The 19,435-nt window shown below is 53.1% G+C and overlaps 1 protein-coding gene across 1 annotated transcript; it reads right to left on the bottom strand.

Annotated features, from left to right (window-relative positions):
• Positions 1-2,627: 2,627 nt before the first annotated feature.
• Positions 2,628-4,173, bottom strand: LOC147598160 (uncharacterized). Its single transcript, XM_086764767.1, is given in 2 exon segments — positions 2,628-3,141; positions 3,143-4,173. Coding segments are annotated over 2 exon segments (1,545 nt in total).
• Positions 4,174-19,435: the final 15,262 nt, after the last annotated feature.

Here is a 19,435-nt window from a genome sequence, read left to right as displayed (position 1 = left end):
CTGGCGCCGCTTGGCGAAGACGAGAGACCTGAACAAGCGCCCGATCACCATGCGAGGCGATCAGTGAGGTAGGTATCATTAATCTCAAGAGGTCTCCTTTAATTTTCGTGGCTGTTAAGGTTTTCCTTTTGTTGCTGTTCCACTTCCAGCTTCATGATACCTGCTGCGGGGGCAGAGAGAGAGAGAGCTGGCGCTGCCCACAGTGAAGGTGTTGAAGAGGTTGATTGGGGGTGTCTGAGAATGTTAATTTGTTTACTGTTAGTGGTTGCAATTTTTGGTGCTCTTTTTATGTTGGGCTTTTTGCTGTACTGTTACTACTACGATTGTTGTATATAAGCTGTTTTCACATTTTTTGTTTGTTTGTTTTGTGTGTTGTTAGTTATTGTTAGTCTAGTTAATATATGTTCTACAATAAAGTTCAGTTTCACAGTTCATCAGGAGGTCTCTTGTTCACTTCTATGGTGGATCTGTAAGCAAAGGCGGGAAGTTTGCGGAGGCAGGGGGGGAAGGGGAAACTGCCACGCGGTTTGGCTGACAAAAGCCAATAGTCTCTATAGCAAACAGAACAGTTAAAAATGGCAAAGTTATATGATTTTAACAGTTACGCGTTCAGCTTGCCGTACAAATCTGATATGTTTAACCCCATCGGGTGAAGTCACAGTGACCGCTTGCATTCGAGTCACTACGCTTTGGATTAATTGAATTAGGCACGGTATAACACAAGGCAAAAACATTAAGGCTGCTAACCCACATAGCAAATAAAATAAAAGCCGTTTTATCCATGGTGTTCCTGGTAGCCAGGACCACAAACCACCATCCCAACCATCCCAGCCATTCCATGTCTGAGTGGGGACATGGGCTAGTTTTCTAATGTCTGAGGTCAGTTGTAGAACCACCTCACCAACATCACTGATTTTTAAACAACAATTAGAAATATTTAGCTTCCCACATACTCCTCCCTCTTCAGCCAACAAATAATCCAAAACCATGCGATGTTGCAGGATCGCAGTGCGCATCTCTCGAGATTGTTGATTCAAGAGATCTATAGCATCAGCAGTTTTGTTGGTAATGATTTCCAAAACTGCCTGCAAACGAATTATGCGATTTAAGTTATAAATTGGTTCCCGGGCCCCTGTTATCAGGTCATTAGGATTCCAGGTGGCCGGGCCATAATGCTGTATTATCCTTTCGGGAGGCCACTCATTTTTCCCCCATTTTTGTGTTCCACCTATTTCAATCTCGATAGCTCGCTTATTGCGTGCAACATCTTCGTCACCCAGATTATCATACAGTTTCACTCCTAGTCGGGGACTCTCTGTTTCTGGAAGCAGGAAAAATAGAGGCCGGATAATTCCAATATAACAAACCCCTGACCAGTTTGCTGGTAGTATTTTGTAGGCAGTGTGTCCACAGATCCAGTAATGTCCTTTTCTGGCTCTGACCCCTCCAGCAAACGGTCCAGCTGCAGTCCGTGGATGTTGCAAGTAAGTTGTATTATAGTCTCCTAAAGGGCTAAAGAAGGTGGTGTTACGTTTTCCCAGCTGACTATATGTTTGCCCAGTGCAGTACCAAGCACCCGTGTCTTTTTTCCACTTACAAGTTTGAATATAACCTCGGCCGTTGGGCCACCAAGCGTCAAAGGATTCATTTTTATTTGACCAAAATCCACCAAAACTCTTACTGCGTCCAGCTTTATTAACCCACATCCATATGCTAAGACTAACATCTTTGTTAATTAACTTATATGTGAGTGTCCACTGACATCTGCTTTCCCCCACACTGACTCCTCCATTTTGGGTGCGATTTAAGCAATATCCACCTACGGCAGGGAACTGAATTGGCCATGTTTCGGAATTGTCCCAAGTGGTGTTATTGACCTCGCTGTAATTGCTCATGATTTGTCCTGGCGTAAGGGGCATGGAGGTCCAGGGCCAGCTTGATAGTCCTAGAGGTCCTCCACACACCCAGCAATGGCTTAAGTTAAAAGTTTCACTCACAGATTTTGCTAACAAAATAAACTCATTACTGTCAAAGGAATTCTGAAGGTAGAGGGGGGGATGAGCTGGCCTCTCTTCCCCACCTCGGACAAATCCCCAGAGCAATATAATTGAGAGCAAAACAGTGTTTACAAACATCTTCACTGATAGGTTTTATCACTTCCTCTGCAGGCGTGTCAGGTTCTGGTCTGGTGCTTTCTTCCTCCTACAAAACAGAACTCGCTTCTCGGGTGAGAGAAAGAAGAAGAGGAAAAAAAAAAAAAGAAAAAGCGGCCATGAGGCGCAAGGGGTGGGGGGGCTTCTGTTTGCCTCGGGTGAGAGAAAGAGGAGAGAGAAGGAAGAAAAAAAAAAAAAAAAGGAAAAAGCGACCGAGAGACTGAAAGGAGGGGGTGGGCGCACGAGGCGCTGGGGTTGGAGCTTCTGCTTGTTTCGACAAAGTCAAAATTCCACATTGCTCTGCCTCAGTCTGCATCAGTGCGGTGACTTGTGCTCCTATGTCAATTAAAAAGGTTACTTTTTTTTTTTTTTCCTGTGGTCCTACAGCCACTGTAATCAATAAATCTCTCATATTTAAGGTGAGTTGCTTTATCCACCCTCCGTTTCCCCCCCCACCTTCGGGGAACGGAGGAACTAGTTTCCCGTCACCCTCTTTTCTGCATCAGTTTCTTCCCTAAGGTCTATCAAAGGTGGGGCACTAGGGGTTGTTCCAAAATTGACTTTTCGCCCTGACCATGTTTGTACGAGTTTCCCCAATTTCTGGGTTGGAAGCCCATCCATTAAATCTCGGGGAATGCCTGTCTGGAGCCCCAGTTGCCACCATTCCTGACGGCTGAGGGGTCTCCCTCTCCCAGAATCAGTAAGTCGGATCGACTTAGAATCAGGACTTTTCTTGACCAGTGCTGGCCGCCCTTCACCTTTTTCTGCGGCTCGTACAGCTCTGGTTTCGGTTCTTTGCCCGAATCCACCAACGGGACCATATTTTCTCCCAAAATTTATGAGTTCTTGTGCTACTTCCCCCCATGTCCACACTTTCCTCCCTGTTCTTCTGTGATCGGGGGTCACTGTTCCCTCCAGAGCACCAGTAAGTCTATCTGCTACAGGGGTACTTTGTATCTTCCCCTGTAGCTGGATCCCAATGGGTTTCAGGAAGTCCTCGAATTAGAGGAGTCATCCGTTCGGGATCCACAGGCATCATCATTGGAGAGCCCTGGTTAGGTTTGAGCTCTCTATCATACATCATTTGCAAACAAGCAGCCTTTTGCACACTCTCTACCAGTTGATCCACTGTGCCTGTGATGGCTAGGGGGTCCCCTCTCTCCAAAGGGTTCAGCCCTCCAGCCCAATATGCTGCCCTCTGTGTCAAAGACCATGGGGCCCGATAATTATCGGTAGTTAAAAATACGCCCGGACCCCAATATCCTTCTGCTTCCCTTTCTGACAACAAGATTCCATCCCCCCCTGACAACGACACTCTCCAAACATACTCTGTTTCCGATTCCTTTGGAGTCCTTGCAAAATCCTTCCTTAATTTTGCCAACTCAGTTGCTGTAAACGGAACCTCTTTAGTAATAACTTGGGGACAGTTGTCGGTTTCCCCCTCATACACATATTCAGTTTTAACTAGGGGATACATGTGAGGAGGATTCTCTACAATTTCTTTGGCTTTTTGCAAGTCCTCCTGAGGATAGATTTGTCTGATCCCCTTCTCTTCTAACTTCAATTCCACCTCTCCACATGAGTCATTCTCTCTCCACAATTCTTCCTTCAAAGTTTCCTTTAGCAAAACATTCCGGTGTTTCTCTTCCTCTAACAACTGCTGGGTATCTTTTAATTGTTCTCGTAAGGATTCAACTGCCAGTTTCAAAGAGTCTATCACAGCATTATCTTGACACAATCTCTGCCTCCTATCTTCTATAGCTGCTGCCAGACTTGCTCCTAAAACAGCACAAACTATAGATTTTCCCTTCCCGGGCCTAAGTTTAGAGCCCTTCTGTAATATCATGATCCTATCCACTATACTCTGCGGTTGGAACCAATGATTTTTCGCCCATTCTTGTCCTTGGAGGGATGGGCGAGCATGATAATTTTCCAAAAGGTCATCCAATTTCTCTAAATCCCCATTCGATACTGTCGTGGGGATCTCATCACGAACATTTACAGATTTGCAAGCACCCATCTCACCAAAGAGGGGTTATTTCGTCCTGAAAGGGCGGCAGCTTAATTTTCTACCACAATTCCACACACACACACACACTCAGGAGGCCACACCTTTCAAATTTCACTTATTTCACCAAGAGGGGTTATTTCGTCCTGAGAGGGACACACCTTAAATTTCTACCACAATTCCCCCCATACACTCTCAGGAGGCCACAACTTTCAAATTTCAGTTATTTTTACCAAGAGGGGTTATTTTGTCCTGAGAGGGACACACCTTAAATTTCTATCACAATTCCCCTCATACACTCTCAGGAGGACACACCTTTCAAATTTCTCACAAAAAAAAAACCAACAAAAAAAAAACAAAAACAAAAACTCGTTTTTCGCCCAATTCTGTCGCTTCGTCCTTCTCCGGCTGTTTTCCTCGCGGACAAACAGAACCGCGGATCCGGACTCCGCACTCGCTTTGTACCAATGTACGTCTCAGTCACACACGCACACACTAGAGTCTCTAATAAAGCAACTGGACACTTTCTGTTTCTCCGAGAATCCTGCCGACTACGCCAATTAAATAATGTCACGCTCCGATTTCGGGTGGGAGGAAGGCCCCCTTGCGTTCTAGCCGACCTCAGACGAGTCTGGGAGGCCAGGGGCGGCTAGACCAACCTCACACACACCGGAGCGTGGTTTTGTTCGTATTTCTCGGGAACAGAATTAAGACTCAAAACGGAGTCAAGCGCCAGGTAACTTTATTAACCCAACAAGAAGTTCGCAAACGCAAGAGAAAGGAGAGAAAGAAAGGAAAGAGGGAAAAGAGTTTCAGTTGCGATAGCTACCACCACGGAGCTGCGGCGTCCCGACAGTCCAGTCGACTTGGTGGGGGAAACGTTCCGTCCGATGTTGGTCATTTCTGTCCTTTTATCGTTCGTCTTATCCACGTCACATATTCCAAGAGCGGGTTTGCTTGGCCGCACCCCTCACCTGGCGGTGATACGCATGCCCAATACCGTCTCTGGGCCCCTCTGTTTTTCTGGCCTGGGTCTGGGCGCATACGTAGGGGTAAGGCTAAATTATGCAGAATCAGCTCTGCATTCAGGTTTGTGGGAAAATAGGAGCAAAAAACAGGAAGCTTCCAGCCCTGTGGCTTGACTGGCTTGCAAGATAAGGGAATCATCTTGCAGGAAAAAACAAGAAGACTCCAGTCCTATGGTTTGACTGATGTACCATTGTTTAGGTGATGGTTTGACGCTTCGACAATGTTGAGACAAACATTCGACACAGACTCTCACAGGCCCCTAGTCCTAACCCTGGCCCAAAACCCCGGCCACTAGCCCTAAACCAGGCCGAAAACCCCGGCCCCTAGCCCTAAACCAGGCCGAAAACCCGAGCCCCTAGCCCTAACCCCGGCCCAAAACCCCAGCCCCTAGCCCTAACCCCGGCCCAAAACCCCGGCCCCTAGCCCTAACCCCGGCCCATAACCCCGGCCCCTAGCCCTAACCCCGGCCCAAAACCCCGGCCCCTAGCCCTAACCCCGGACCCTAGCCCTAACCCCGGACCCTAGCCCTAAACCAAGCCGAAAACCCGAGCCCCTAGCCCTAACTCCGGCCCAAAACCGCGGCCCGTAGCAGTAACCCCGGCCCAAATCCCCGGCCCCTAGCCCTAACCCCGGCCCAAATCCCCGGCCCCTAGCCCTAACCCTGGCCCAAAACGCCGGTCCCTAGCCCTAACCCTGGACCAAAACCCCGGCCCCTAGCCCTAACCCTGGCCCCTAGCCCTAACCCCGGCCCCCTAGCCCTATACCCTGGCCCAAAACCCCGGCCCCTTGCCCTAACCCTGGCCCCTAGCCCTAACCCTGGCCCCTAGCCCTAACCCTAGCCAAAAACCCCGGCCCCTAGCCCTAACCCCAGCCCCTATCCATAACCGTGGCCCAAAACCTTAACCCTGGCCCAAAACCCTGGCCCCTAGCCCTAACCCTGGCCCAAAACCCTAACCCCGGCCCCTAGCCCTAACCCTGGCCCAAAACCCTAACCCCGGCCCCTAGCCCTAACCCTGGCCCAAAACCCTGGCCCCTAGCCCTAACCCCGGCCGAAAACCCCGGCCCCTAGCCCTAAACCAGGCCGAAAACCCGAGCCCCTAGCCCTAACCCGGCCCATAACCCCGGCCCCTAGCCCTAACCCTGGCCCCTAGCCCTAACCCTGGCCCAAAACCCCGGCCCCTAGCCCTAACCCCGGCCCCTAGCCCTAACCCCCGCCCAAAATCCCCGCCCCTAGCCCTAACCCTGGCCCAAAACACCGGTCCCTAGGCCTAACCCTGGACCAAAACCCCGGCCCCTAGCCCTAACCCTGGCCCCTAGCCCTAACCCGGGCCCCCTAGCCCTAACCCTGGCCCAAAACCCCGGCCCCTAGCCCTAACCCTGGCCCCCTAGCCCTAACCCTGGCCCAAAACCCCGGCCCCTAGCCCTAACGCTGGCCCAAAACCCCGGCCCCTAGCCCTAACCCTGGCCCAAAACCCCGGCCCCTAGCCCTAACCCCAGCCCCTAGCCATAACCGTGGCCCAAAATCTTAACCCTGGCCCAAAATCTTAACCCTGGCCCCTAGCCCTAACCCTGGCCCCTAGCCCTAACCCCGGCCCCTAGCCCTAACCCCGGCCCAAAACCCCGGCCCCTAGCCCTAACCCCGGCCCAAAACCCCGGCCCCTAGCCCTAAACCAGGCCGAAAACCCGAGCCCCTAGCCCTAACTCCGGCCCAAAACCGCGGCCCCTAGCCCTAACCCCGGCCCAAATCCCCGGCCCCTAGCCCTAACCCCGGCCCAAAACGCCAGTCCCTAGCCCTAACCCTGGCCCAAAACCCCGGCCCCTATCCGTAACCCTGGCCCAAAACCCCGACCCCTAGCCCCAACCCTGGCCCAAAACCCCGGCCCCTAGCCCTAACCCCGGCCCCTAGGCCTAACCCCGGCCCCTAGGCCTAACCCTGGCCGAAAACCCTGGCCCCTAGCCCTAACCCTGGCCGAAAACCCTGGCCCCTAGCCCTAACCCTGGCCCCTAGCCCTAACCTTGGCCCAAAACCCCAGCCCCTAACCCTAACCCTGGCCCAACACCCCGGCCCCTAACCCAAACCCTGCCCGTAGCCATAACCCCGGACCCTAGCCCTAACCCTGGCCCAAAACCCCGGCCCCTAGCCCTAACCCTGGCCGAAAACTTTGGCCCCTAGCCCTAACCCCGGCCCCTAGCCCTAACCCCGGCCCCTAGCCCTAACCCCGGCCCCTAGCCCCAACCCTGTCCCAAAACCCCGGCCCCTAGCCCTAACCCTGGCCCCTAGCCCTAACCCTGTCCCAGAACCCCGGCCCCTAGCCGTAACCCTGGCCCAAAACCCCGGCCCCTAGCCCTAACCCTGGCCGAAAACTTTGGCCCCTAGCCCTAACCCCGGCCCCTAGCCCTAACCCTGGCCAAAAACCCCGGCCCCTAGCCCTAACCCCGGCCCCTAGCCCCAACCCTGTCCCAAAACCCCGGCCCCTAGCCCTAACCCTGGCCCCTAGCCCTAACCCTGTCCCAGAACCCCGGCCCCTAGCCGTAACCCTGGCCCAAAACCCCGGCCCCTAGCCGTAACCCCAGCCCCTAGCCGTAACCGTGGCCCAACACCCTAACCGTGGCCCAACACCCTAACCGTGGCCCAACACCCTAACCGTGGCCCAACACCCTAACCGTGGCCCTAAACACTGGCCCCTAGCCCTAACCCTGGCCCAAAACCCTAACCCCGGCCCCTAGCCCTAACCCTGGCCCAAAACCCCGGCCCCGAGCCCTAACCCCGGCCCCGAGCCCTAACCCCGGCCCCGAGCCCTAACCCCGGCCCCGAGCCCTAAAAATGGCCCAAAACCCCGGTCCCTAGCCCTGACCTCGGCCCCTAGCCCTAACCCTGGACCAAAACCCTGAACCTAACCCAAAACCCTGGCCCCTAGCCCTAACCCCGGCCCCTAGCCCTAACCCTGGCCCAAAACCCCGGCCCCTATCCGTAACCCTGGCCCAAAACCCCGACCCCTAGCCCTAACCCTGGCCCAAAACCCCGACCCCTAGCCCTAACCCTGGCCCAAAACCCCAGCCCCTAGCCCTAACCCTGGCCCAAAACCCCAGCCCCTAGCCCTAACCCTGGCCCCTAGGCCTAACCCCGGCCCCTAGGCCTAACCCCGGCCCAAAACCCTGGCCCCTAGCCCTAAGCCTGGCCGAAAACCCTGGCCCCTAGCCCTAACCCTGGCCCCTAGCCCTAACCTTGGCCCAAAACCCCGGCCCCTAACCCTAACCCTGGCCCAACACCCCGGCCCCTAACCCAAACCCTGCCCGTAGCCATAACCCCGGCCCCTAGCCCTAACCCCGGCCCCTAGCCCTAAACCTGGACCCTAGCCCTAACCCCGGACCCTAGCCCTAACCCTGTCCCAAAACCCCGGCCCCTAGCCCTAACCCTGTCCCAAAACCCCAACCCCTAGCCCTAACCCCAGCCCCTAGCCATAACCGTGGCCCAAAACCCTAACCCCGGCCCATAGCCCTAACCCTGGCCCAAAACCTCGGCCCATAGCCCTAACCCTGGCCCCTAGACCTAACCCCGGCCCCTCGCCCTAACCCTGGCCCAAAACCCCAGCCCCTAGCCCTAAACCTGGCCCAAAACCCCAGCCCCTAGCCCTAACCTCGGCCCCTAGCCCTAACCCTGGCCCCTAGCCCTAACCCTGGCCCAAAACCCCGGCCCCTATCTGTAACCCTGGCCCAAAACCCCGACCCCTAGCCCTAAGCTGGCCCAAAACCCCTGCCCCTAACCCTAACCCTGGCCCCTAGCCCTAACCCCGGCCCCTATCCGTAACCCCGACCCCTAGCCCTAACCTCGGCCCAAAACCGCGACCCCTAGCACTAGCAGTTTGATCTGCTCACCTGGTCGGTGCCGATGCCGGAGTCAAACACCGCGGCTATCCTTCGCTGTGGCACCTAAGGTAGCAGGAGACAAAATTTCCATTAGACTCGTGATAAATAACCGACCCCACCCACCTCCGGGCCGTCACCCGGCTCGCCTCAGACGCTCACGTAGCTCTGCACGGGGCCCGCGCAGAACCTGCGACACAACGTAAAAACGCTATGCTGAGTCACCACGTAAAACATGGTTGGTAAGCAACAACCTGGCTCCCGACCTCCTCACCTTCGGAATCCACTCGTCAGTATGGTCCGCTGTCCCTCAAAGCCTGGAAAGGGCACCTACGATAAAACTTTAATGCAGAGACGCATGCGGAGATATCGCCCAAACGCTCGGTCGGCTGCGACTATGCCCGCCTCCGTCCCCTTTACCCGAGGGACCTGCCCGCCTAAGATCCGTCTGTTCCGGTTCCAATGTTCGAGCTGGTACGGCATCTGCAAACCAAAACTGAAGATTAGTAAATATTTCAATCCCTACACAACACCTGAAAATAATAACCTCTGCTTCGACGCACCGGTCGCCTCTCACCTCGCCTGAGTCTGCTCTACCGCCCTTGCAATTAAAAGGAAAAAAAGCAATACCTCAGTTCAGTCCTATACCCACTCATCGCTCGTCGCATCTAATACCGCAGGCTCACCTGGCATCTTAAACGCTCGCCTCTCCTCCACCGCCCCTCGGTGCGCGGCTCAGCCCACTGCATCTGTAGAAACGTGAACCTAGTCGACCGCATGCAGAGCGATACCTTAGCAGATTCAAAAAAGTCTTTTTTCAAATTTAACAATACCCCCGCCCTACGACCCAACCGCAGGCTGCCATTACAAGGCCTACAGAAATCAAATATTAGACTCTGTCCCTACAAACCTTCACACCTTCGAGATCCCGTCTGCTCCACTCTGACTGAGGCTGCCCCTCCCAGGCGGCTCCGGTCATCCCACCGCCACCTGCAAAAGGCTACAAAAGCGGCTCTTCCCACGCCTGCTCATCGCCACAGAACTATACTACCTTTGCTTCCGCCACCCGGGTGTATAGCCGTGTTCATCGCAGACCATTATCGCTACTCCACCTCACCGTCGCTCTATGGGTCCAAGCGCGGCAGCTCCGAGCCAAACACGCACAAACACACACGCAGACGCTAGCCAGAACGCCGAACTATACGCCTCAAATAACAAGAAACGCTCTTGGCCCAAAGGATGACGCCAAGACAGAAGATGACTAAGACCGGAGGGTACAAGACAGCAATGACACGAGGTACTCTGTCAGAGAAAGAACAAAGCGTCGTGGCCCGGGACAAGACTTTACTCCCCGATCTGAGGAGACATATGTGCGAGAAGCCTGGCTTCGACATCTAGAGAACCTCAGGATGCAGGGAAGAAGTCCCAGTCCCTGAAAAAGAACTGCTGGAGAGCAGAGCCGCTCACACAGCCAAGAACAACGCCAGAAGAGAGGATCATCTGCCGACTTCTGACAGGTGAGAACAATCCACACCCAAACATCGTTATGCCATAAAAGAAGGGCCTATCGGGACCATGCCGCCGAGAACCCACGTTTGGGACCCAAAGGCTGGTGCCCGAGGCATCCGCCATACGCCTCGAGTGAAAGGAGAATGCCGAGATCCGAGGAATGTCTAGAATGCGAAAGACGGACCACGCAAACAGAACGACGACCGACGGTGGCTGGAACTGCCCTGCTCTGCACACTATCATCTTGCAGAATGGTAACCCACCCTCTTTACCTGCTGAAAGGGACCGTTCCTGGACAGGCCTTCCACGCTACTATTAAAATCCCTTCCTGAAATTGCTAGCCTGGACCCCTCCCTTCTCCTGCCCCTTTCGAGCGCCCGTGCCCAAACTTAACTTTCAGAGGGCCGGGAGTGTGAATCCATCAACGATGAAAAAAACTGCGGTTGTTCCGCTGTATTACGCCTGCGGTGGCTGGGACGCTCTTAGTCATCTGCAAAAAGACAAGCAGACACCGATCCTCACAAAACAGCGCTGCATCCATAGACACGAGTGTTTCCTACAAGGAGCCCCACCACAGACAAAGCGATATATACCGCTCACGCACTCCATGGCCAATTCCACAGTCAAATGTTGCGGCTGTCCTTCAACTGAGGCACCTGAGATAGTGAGAGACACGAGATTATCGTTGCTATTAGGAGAAATCACCGGCCCCACCCCCCTCCTCTCCACCACGGGGCAGCTCACCTCAAACGCTCACGCTGCTCCGCAGGTGGCCCGCACACAACCTGCGACACCGAGGAGAAACATCACGCTGAGTCACTGTGTTAAAACAGACTCTTATGTCTTGGCCCTCAACCTCCTCACCTTCTCACGCTGCTCTTCGGTACAGGGCACTGTCGCTCTGAGTGGTACCTACAAAAAAAAAAAAAAAAACCCACAAAAAAACCCCAGAAACCAAAACAAAAACAAACCACGAGCAGAAAGACACACGCTGAGACACTGCCCGAGATCTCAGTCTGCCAGCACCCAGGCCCGTCTCCTGCTCCTTTACCTCAACACCTCACCCGCCTAGGATCCATCACTCGCTATGGTCACCTCGAGGCAGGCGCAGCACCTGCAAACTCCAAACAACGTGGTCTGATTAAAATACCACCAGCCGCTTGACACCTTAAAAATAACCGCTACCTTGGCCCAAGGGTCGCCGCTCCCCTCGCCCGAGTCCGGTCCAGTGCCCGTCGCTCATAGTACTCGTCTCCAGAGACCCGCAGATTAAAAATAAAAATAGCGATACCTCAGTTTAGGCCTGTAGTCACTCATCGCCCGTTCCCTCCGATACCATGCAACCGCTCCCCTTCTTACCACTCCGCGCTCCTCCGTCTCCCTTCGGTGCGTGGCTCTGCCCTCTGCACCTGTAGAAACAACATCAGATGATTCAACTGCACACACGGCAATACCTTAACAAATGTTAAGACATCTTATTGTAAATTTAGAATTACCATCTAGAACCCAACTGCAGGCTGCCATTAAAAGACATTAAGAAACCACACATCGAGCCCTGCGCATAAAAGCCCTCACAACTTCAAGGTTCCATCTTCACCACTAGTGCTCCAGCTGCCCCTCCTGCACACCACCGGTCATCCCCTGGCACCCGCAAGTTATTATTGGACTCGCTGTCCTCACCTGCTGCAAACAACCGCTGAACTTCACGTTACCGCACAACCTTTGCCTCAATCCTCAAGGCGTATCGCTATGTTCATTGGAGACCTTACTCTCCGCTCTACAGCTCCAGGCAGGGCAGATCCGAGCCAAACACCCACATCCTCAGACTGACAATACACAGCACGCTGTAAACTACAAGGCTGAATCAAGAGAAGTATCACAGCTGGAAAGATGACGCCCAGATGGAAAAACGACGTCTGGATGGAAAAATTCCTCGGAGAGGAAGATGACCGGCGAGACCGAGATGGCTACGAGAGGATGCTCTCCAGCACCGCCAGAGCAGAACGTCAGGGCCAGGGACCGGATCTTACTCTACGAACAAAGAATACAGTTGTGTAACAAGCCTGGATTCTAGACCTAAAAACATCAGGAAGCAAGGAAGCAATCCCGCTCTGAAGAATCGACGGCTAGAGAGCAGAGCCGCTGCCGAGAATGACGCCGTCAAAGAGGACCGTCCCTAATCTTCCAAGACGCAAGAACGACGGGCGCCCGAAGCTTGTGACACCGTAAAAGAAGGGCCCGATCGGGACCGTGCCGGCAAGTACCGGCGTCAAAGACCCTCGGGATGGCTCCCGCTATGCTCCTTAAGCAAAAATAAAAATGCATTGACGCCCAAGGAAGGTCAAATACACAAAAGACAAACCACACGAGGGACAAAACAACAGACACGGGCTGGAACTGCCCTGCCCAGGCAAGTATTATCCTGAGGAATAAGTAGCCTCATTTACCTCCCCAATGCAGTCTCTCCTCAAACACCCCCTCTACCCTACTATATTCTCCAAAACCCCTTTCTGTCATTGCTAACCTCTTCTCCTCCCACCCTGCACCCCTCTCCGACACCCGTTCCTCCGCTTAGCTTTCACAGGGCCGGGGGTCCGACTGCATCCTCAACAAGAAAACCCTGCGGTGGCTCTGATGAATTATTCCTTCGGTTGCCAGGTCCCTCTTCGTCACCTGCGTAAGATAAAGCCAGCGTGAACCTTCAGAAACAGGTGTGAGTCCGCGTCACCTTGGAGAACATAGACGTTACTGACGACATGTCCCAGCTCAGACAAACCGCCATCTGCCGCTCACCTGCGCGGTGAGCAATTCCAGACTCAGACCTTGTGGCCATCCTTCCTCATCGCACCTAAGATTACAGACACAAAGTTAACGTGGCGCTTGCGAGAAAGCTCCTACCTCACCCTCCGCCTGTCCGCCACCCGGCTCGCTTCCAGCGTGGGTGCGGCTCTGCAGGCCGCCCGCACGGAATCTGCGACGTGAAGGAGAAACACTATGCCGGGTAGCCGTGTTAAACTTGTCTCTCGAATGTCGGCCCTCGACCGCCTGACTTTGTCAGATAGCTCAACAACAGGCATAGCCACCCCTCAGAGCGTGCGGGCGGCACCTACAAAACCCTAAATGAACAGACACGTGCTGAGATAATGCCCGAAACCTCAGTCTACGGGCATCTAGGTCCATCTCCTCATCCTTTACCCAGACGGCTCGCCCACCTAGCGTCCCTTGGTTCCGCTTGCCTCGTTGAGGCTGGCACACCGTCTGCAAAGCCTGAACGAAGATTGCTTAAAACCACATTGGCAGTGCGACAGTTGAAAAATAACCTCTGCTTCAGCCCTCCGACTGCAACTCGCCTTCACCGAGATTGCTCCGGAGGCTATCTCACACAGTGCTCATCAAAACAGAGATTAAAATGTGAAAAAAAAAAGTAATATCTCAGTTTAATCCTACAGCCACACTGCACTCGTTTGCTCTATTACTGCACACCAACTCACCTTCTTATCGTTCACCTCTCCTCCGTTGTGCTTTAGTGCTCGGCTTGACCCTCTGCATCTGTAGAAACATTAACAGCAAGTAAGTCACCTGCCTGCAGAGCGATAGCTTAGTGATCCCACAGAGATGACTAGAAAAGGTGATAAGCTGTCCTACATGCTGAAAAACATTAAGCCTTACACCCCTCTTCCTTTTTGAAATTCCACATATGGGTGCATACAAGATGCTCACCTTGACCCCCGGCAGGTAATCTCACTTTCAATCCTACTAAGATGTGATATCAAGTACTCACACAGACTGCAGCAAAACTGGTGAAAGATACTACAGTCTCATCTTCAATGAAGTAGGAAGCTCCAGCAAGACACATGGCATCTAGAGTTAAAAATAAAACAAAAATCATTAAGCCATTTAACTATCATTTAACACTTAATACAAATACATCAATACATTTTTTTTAAATCATCCAGCTGCATACAGGTGCCCTTTTCACTACACATGCAGCTAAAACTTGACTGATTGTAGAAGTCCTACCTGAAACACACATCTCTACCACTCCAAATGTCAAAACACAGCTGCTTAAACAGCTTTGCAAGCTCAAAAGCCACAAGTCATTGAAGAAAAAGCAGACCACTCACCCCACAGAAAGCCACGAACACCATGACCTCCCCCAGCCAGGACTGGGCCTCGTGTAGCCCAGGCCCCGCCCATCTCCATTCCCACAATCCCCTGGGAAAGAGGCGGGACCAGCTGGCAAAAGGGATAAAAGCAGCCAGAGGAGTGACAGGGAGTCTTCTGGTCTGCCTTAAGTTTATATCTCAGGGGGTAATGAATGGAGGAAATAACCCTTAAGGAAAGGACAGTGCTGGCTCATTTGCTGTAGCTCCATCTATTAAATTGGGAACCTGACCAGGTATGGAAAAAAAACTACACTACTACTATGTGTAGTTAGAAAGTCAACAGCTGTTGTACTGAGATACCAAAGACAAGAGATGTTGTACTTTAGTCCTGCTCAAGACCTGACTATGCAGTCTCTCTCTCACTATCCCCACTCTCTGTCTAAATAGGGAGAAATAATATAATAAAAAAGGCTTAGCACTTGCGATGAGAACAGGGAGACATCCTTAAAAAAACCATTGTGGGCCAGGCTGAACTTGCAGACAACTATTTGGTTGTTATTAAAACCAAAGCAGGATGATATGAAAGAGAAGAAGATAACTTGCCCCATCCCTTCCTCTTCTTGGGCTTAACTTAATTTCAATTATGTCTATCTCCTCTCCTCCTCACCGCCCCCCCCCCGCCCACCAAAAGGCATAAAAACAGGGAAGGGGGGTTAGGGACACTGCCTCACATGAAGTGTTAAGTAACTCCTTTCTCCCCACAAGAAACAACAGCTCGCATTCCTCCCCTGTTCCAGTCTGGGGTCCCCTCTACTGCCACAGTCCATTCTGACCTGCTCTGGCGTAGGTCCTTTTTCCATGGGATGCATTCCATCCATAACACCTGCCCCAACACAGGCCTTGCAAACACCACAACCTCAGCTGAGCATATGTCTGCCCTAGCATGGGATCCTCCACGGGCTATAGGTGGATCTCTGCCCTTCTGTGGGCCTCAGTGGCAACAGAGACAGAGCTGGCTTTGCAATGGTCTTCACCATGGCTTGCAGGGAAACCTTGGCCAGCAGCAACAGTACTCAAACCGCTGCTCATAGAATGATTGAATCGAAGGATAGCAGGGGTGGGAAATGACAATGTGAAGGCAAAATAATCCAAAATCGCTGCAAAGAACAGGAATGTATTAAATGAGAAAGGATTACTCACTGGCCGTTCCCAGGGCATCTACAGCACCACAGACATTGGGGCTCCAGGCTTTCCCTGACGAACAGGGCGACGTTTACCACCAGCTGCACCTGGGCGCCCACTGAAAAAAAAAACCCGAAAAATCACGAACGTCGGACAATTGCTCCCACACCGAAAGTGCCAGCCACTCAAGCTCTTGCTGCTCCTCCCTGGCCATTGGCAGTGCATCTACAGCACCACAGACATCGGGGCTCCGGGCTTTCCCTGACGAACAGGGCTTCGACGTTTACCACCAGCTGCACCTGGGCGCCCACTGAAAAAAAAAACCCCAAAAATCACGAACGTCGGACGATTGCTCCCACAACGAAAGTGCCAGCAACTCAAGCTCTTGCTGCTCCGCAGCGGCCGTTGGCAGCGCATCTACAGCACCACAGACATTGGGGCTCTGTGCTTACCCTGACGAACAGCGCTTCGACGTTTACCACCAGCTGCACCTGGGCGCCCACTGAAATAAAACCCCGAAAAATCACGAACGTCAGATGATTGCTCCCACACTGAAAGTGCCAGACAGAAAAGCGCCTGCTGCTCCTCAGCGGCCATTGGCAGTGCATCTACAGCACCACACACATCGAGGCTCCGGGCTTTACCTGACGAACAGGGCTTCGACGTTTACCACCAGCTGCACCTGGGCGCCCACTGAGAATAAATCCCCGAAAAATCACGAACGTCGGACGATTGCTCCCACAGCAAAAGTGCCAGCCACTCAAGCTCTTGCTGCTCCTCCCCGGCCATTGGCAGCGCATCTACAGCACCACAGACATCGGGGCTCCGGGCTTTCCCTGACCAACAGGGCTTCGACGTTTACCACCAGCTGCACCTGGGCGCCCACTGAAAGAAAAACCCCGAAAAATCACGAACGTCGGACGATTGCTCCCACACTGAAAGTGCCAGCAACTCAAGCTCTGGCAGCTCCTCAGCGGCCATTCATGGTGCATCTACAGCACCACAGACATCGGGGCTCCGGGCTTTCCCTGACGAACACCACTTCGACGCTTACCACCAGCTGCACCTGGGCACCCACTGAAAAATAACCCCGAAAAATCACGAACGTCGGACGATTGCTCCCACACCAAAAGTGCCAGCAACTAAAGCTCGTGCTGCTCCTCACCGGCCGTTGACGCTGCATCTACAGCACCACACACACTGGGGCTCCGGGATTTCCCTGATGAACACCGCTTTGTCTTTTACCATCAACTGCACAGCAGATCGCTCTGAAGAAAACCGCTAAAAATCAGGAATGTCGGACCATAACTCCCACACCAAAAGTGCCAGCAACTCAAGCTCTTGCTGCTCCTCAGCGGCCGTTGACGCCGCATCTACACACCACAGACATTGGGGCTCCGGGCTTTCCCTGACAAACAGCGCTTCGACATTTCCCATCAACTGCACAGGGCTTCGACGTTTACCACCAGCTGCACCTGGGCGCCCACTGAAAAAAAAACCCCAAAAATCACGAACGTCGGACGATTGCTCCCACACCAAAAGTGCCAGCAACTCAAGCTCTTGCTGCTCCTCACCGGCCGTTCATGCTGCAACTACAGCACCACAGACATCGGGGCTCCGGGCTTTCCCGGATGAACAGCGCTTCGGAGTTTAACATAAACTGCACAGGGGCAGCCAGTAAAAAATTTGCCCTGAAATGTGCAAACGTCGGACGATTGATCCCACACCAAAAAATCTCGGAGCCCCAATGTCTGTGGTGCTGTAGTTGCAGCATGAACGGCCGGTGAGGAGCAGCAAGAGCTTGAGTTGCTGGCACTTTCGGTGTGGGAGCAATCATCTGACGTTCGTCATTTTTAGGGGTTTTTTTTTTCTGTGGGCGCCCAGGTGCAGTTGATGGTAAAAGTTGAAGCGCTGTTCGTCAGGGTAAGCACAGAGCCCCGATGTCTGTGGTGCTGTAGATGCGCTGCCAATGGCCTCTGAGGAGCAGCAAGAGCTTGAGTTGCTGGCACTTTCGGTGTGGGAGCAATCGTCTGACGTTCGTGATTTTTATGGGGGTTTTTTTTGGGCTCCCATGTGCAGTTAATGGATATCGTCGAAGCGCTGTTTTTCAGGGAAAGCCCGGAGCCCCAATGTCTGTGGTGCTGTAGATGTGCTGTGAATGGCCTGTGAGGAGCGGCAAGAGCCTGAGTTGCTGGCACTTTCGGTGTGGGAGCAATCGTCCAATGTTCATGATTTTTAGGTGATTTTTTTTCTGTGGGCGCTGCTGTGCAGTTGATGGTAGATGTCGAAGCGCTGTTCATCAAGGAAATCCCAGAGCCGCAATATCAGTGCTGCTGTAGGCGCGCTGTGAATGGCCGTTGAGGACCAGCAAGAGCCTGAGTTGCTGGCACTTTTGGTGTGGGAGCAATCGTCCGACGTTCGTTACGTCTTCCTCTGGTGGCTTTCCAAAATCTTTGCCTTCTGGCCAGTCTGTAATTACTTCCAATATGCCTGGGCGATTGGGGTTTCCTATTCGGGCCCACTGTGTGAGCAGTGCAACCCACTTGCTCCATGTAGCATCCGTTGCATGATGCGCAGAGGGGACCCTTCCTTTGAACATCCAGCCCGGCACTGGCAGTCGGGGTGCCAAGAGGAGCTGTGCTTCAGTACCAATCATTTCTGAAGCAGCTCGAACTGCCAGTCGGCTGCCTGGCAGGAGGCCAGAGGGTGAAGCCTGCAAGGCCCACAAGCTCGCGCTTCCCCCTCTCTGCCCCCCGCTCAGCTGCTTCACATCTCTCCCTTTTTTTTTTTTTTCTGTTTTCCCCTATTTAAATACGTTATCTCAGAGCTGTTATCACGGGACATTCTGCTACCAATTGGCTTGGCCTTGGCCAGCAGTGGGTCCGCTCTAGGCCCGGCCGAGTCCACTGAACAAAGGGGAGCAACTTCTAGCAGTTTCCTACAGAAGCTACAACCTTAGGCCCCCCCCCACTAACAAAACCAGAACAGCCACCCTTTCGCAGCACCATCCAGCTGTTTGGAGAAGTATGCTACCGCCCGTCTGTATGGTCCCAAATCTTGTGCCAATATTCCTAGTGCCATTCCTTGTTTTTCGTGGGAAAATAGAAAAAATGGCTTACTCACATCAGGAAGTCCCAATGCTGATGCCGACATCAGGGCTTTCTTCAGCTGATGGAAGGCTCGATCTGACTCAGCATCCCACTGGAGATCCTTTTGGTTAGCTGCTACCAGGGAATACAGTGGCTTAACAAGCAGACCATAATCACATATCCAAAGTTGGCACCACCCTGTCATTCCTAAGAATGTCCGTAGTTCCTTTATAGTTTGTGGTCGGGGGCTTTGGTATATGGCCTCTTTCCGGGCTTGTCCTAGGATCTGTTGTCCGGCACTGATCTCGTACCCCAGGTACGTGACCTGGGGTTGTAACAACGCCTGTGCCTTTTTCTTAGAAACCCGATATCCCTGTAGTCCCAGGAAATTTCACAGACTCACGGTCCAAATGACACAGGATTCTTTGGTTCTGGTTGCAATAAGAAGGTCGTCTACATATTGTAACACCTTCCCTTCTTCTGATGGTGGTTCCC

The sequence above is a fragment of the Chlamydotis macqueenii genome, chromosome 21 (genome assembly GCF_036417535.1).
Source record: "Chlamydotis macqueenii isolate bChlMac1 chromosome 21, bChlMac1.mat, whole genome shotgun sequence".
NCBI lineage: Eukaryota > Metazoa > Chordata > Aves > Otidiformes > Otididae > Chlamydotis > Chlamydotis macqueenii.
The sequence above is the reverse complement of the archived record's forward strand: the minus strand, read 5'-3'. Positions and strand labels throughout refer to the sequence as shown.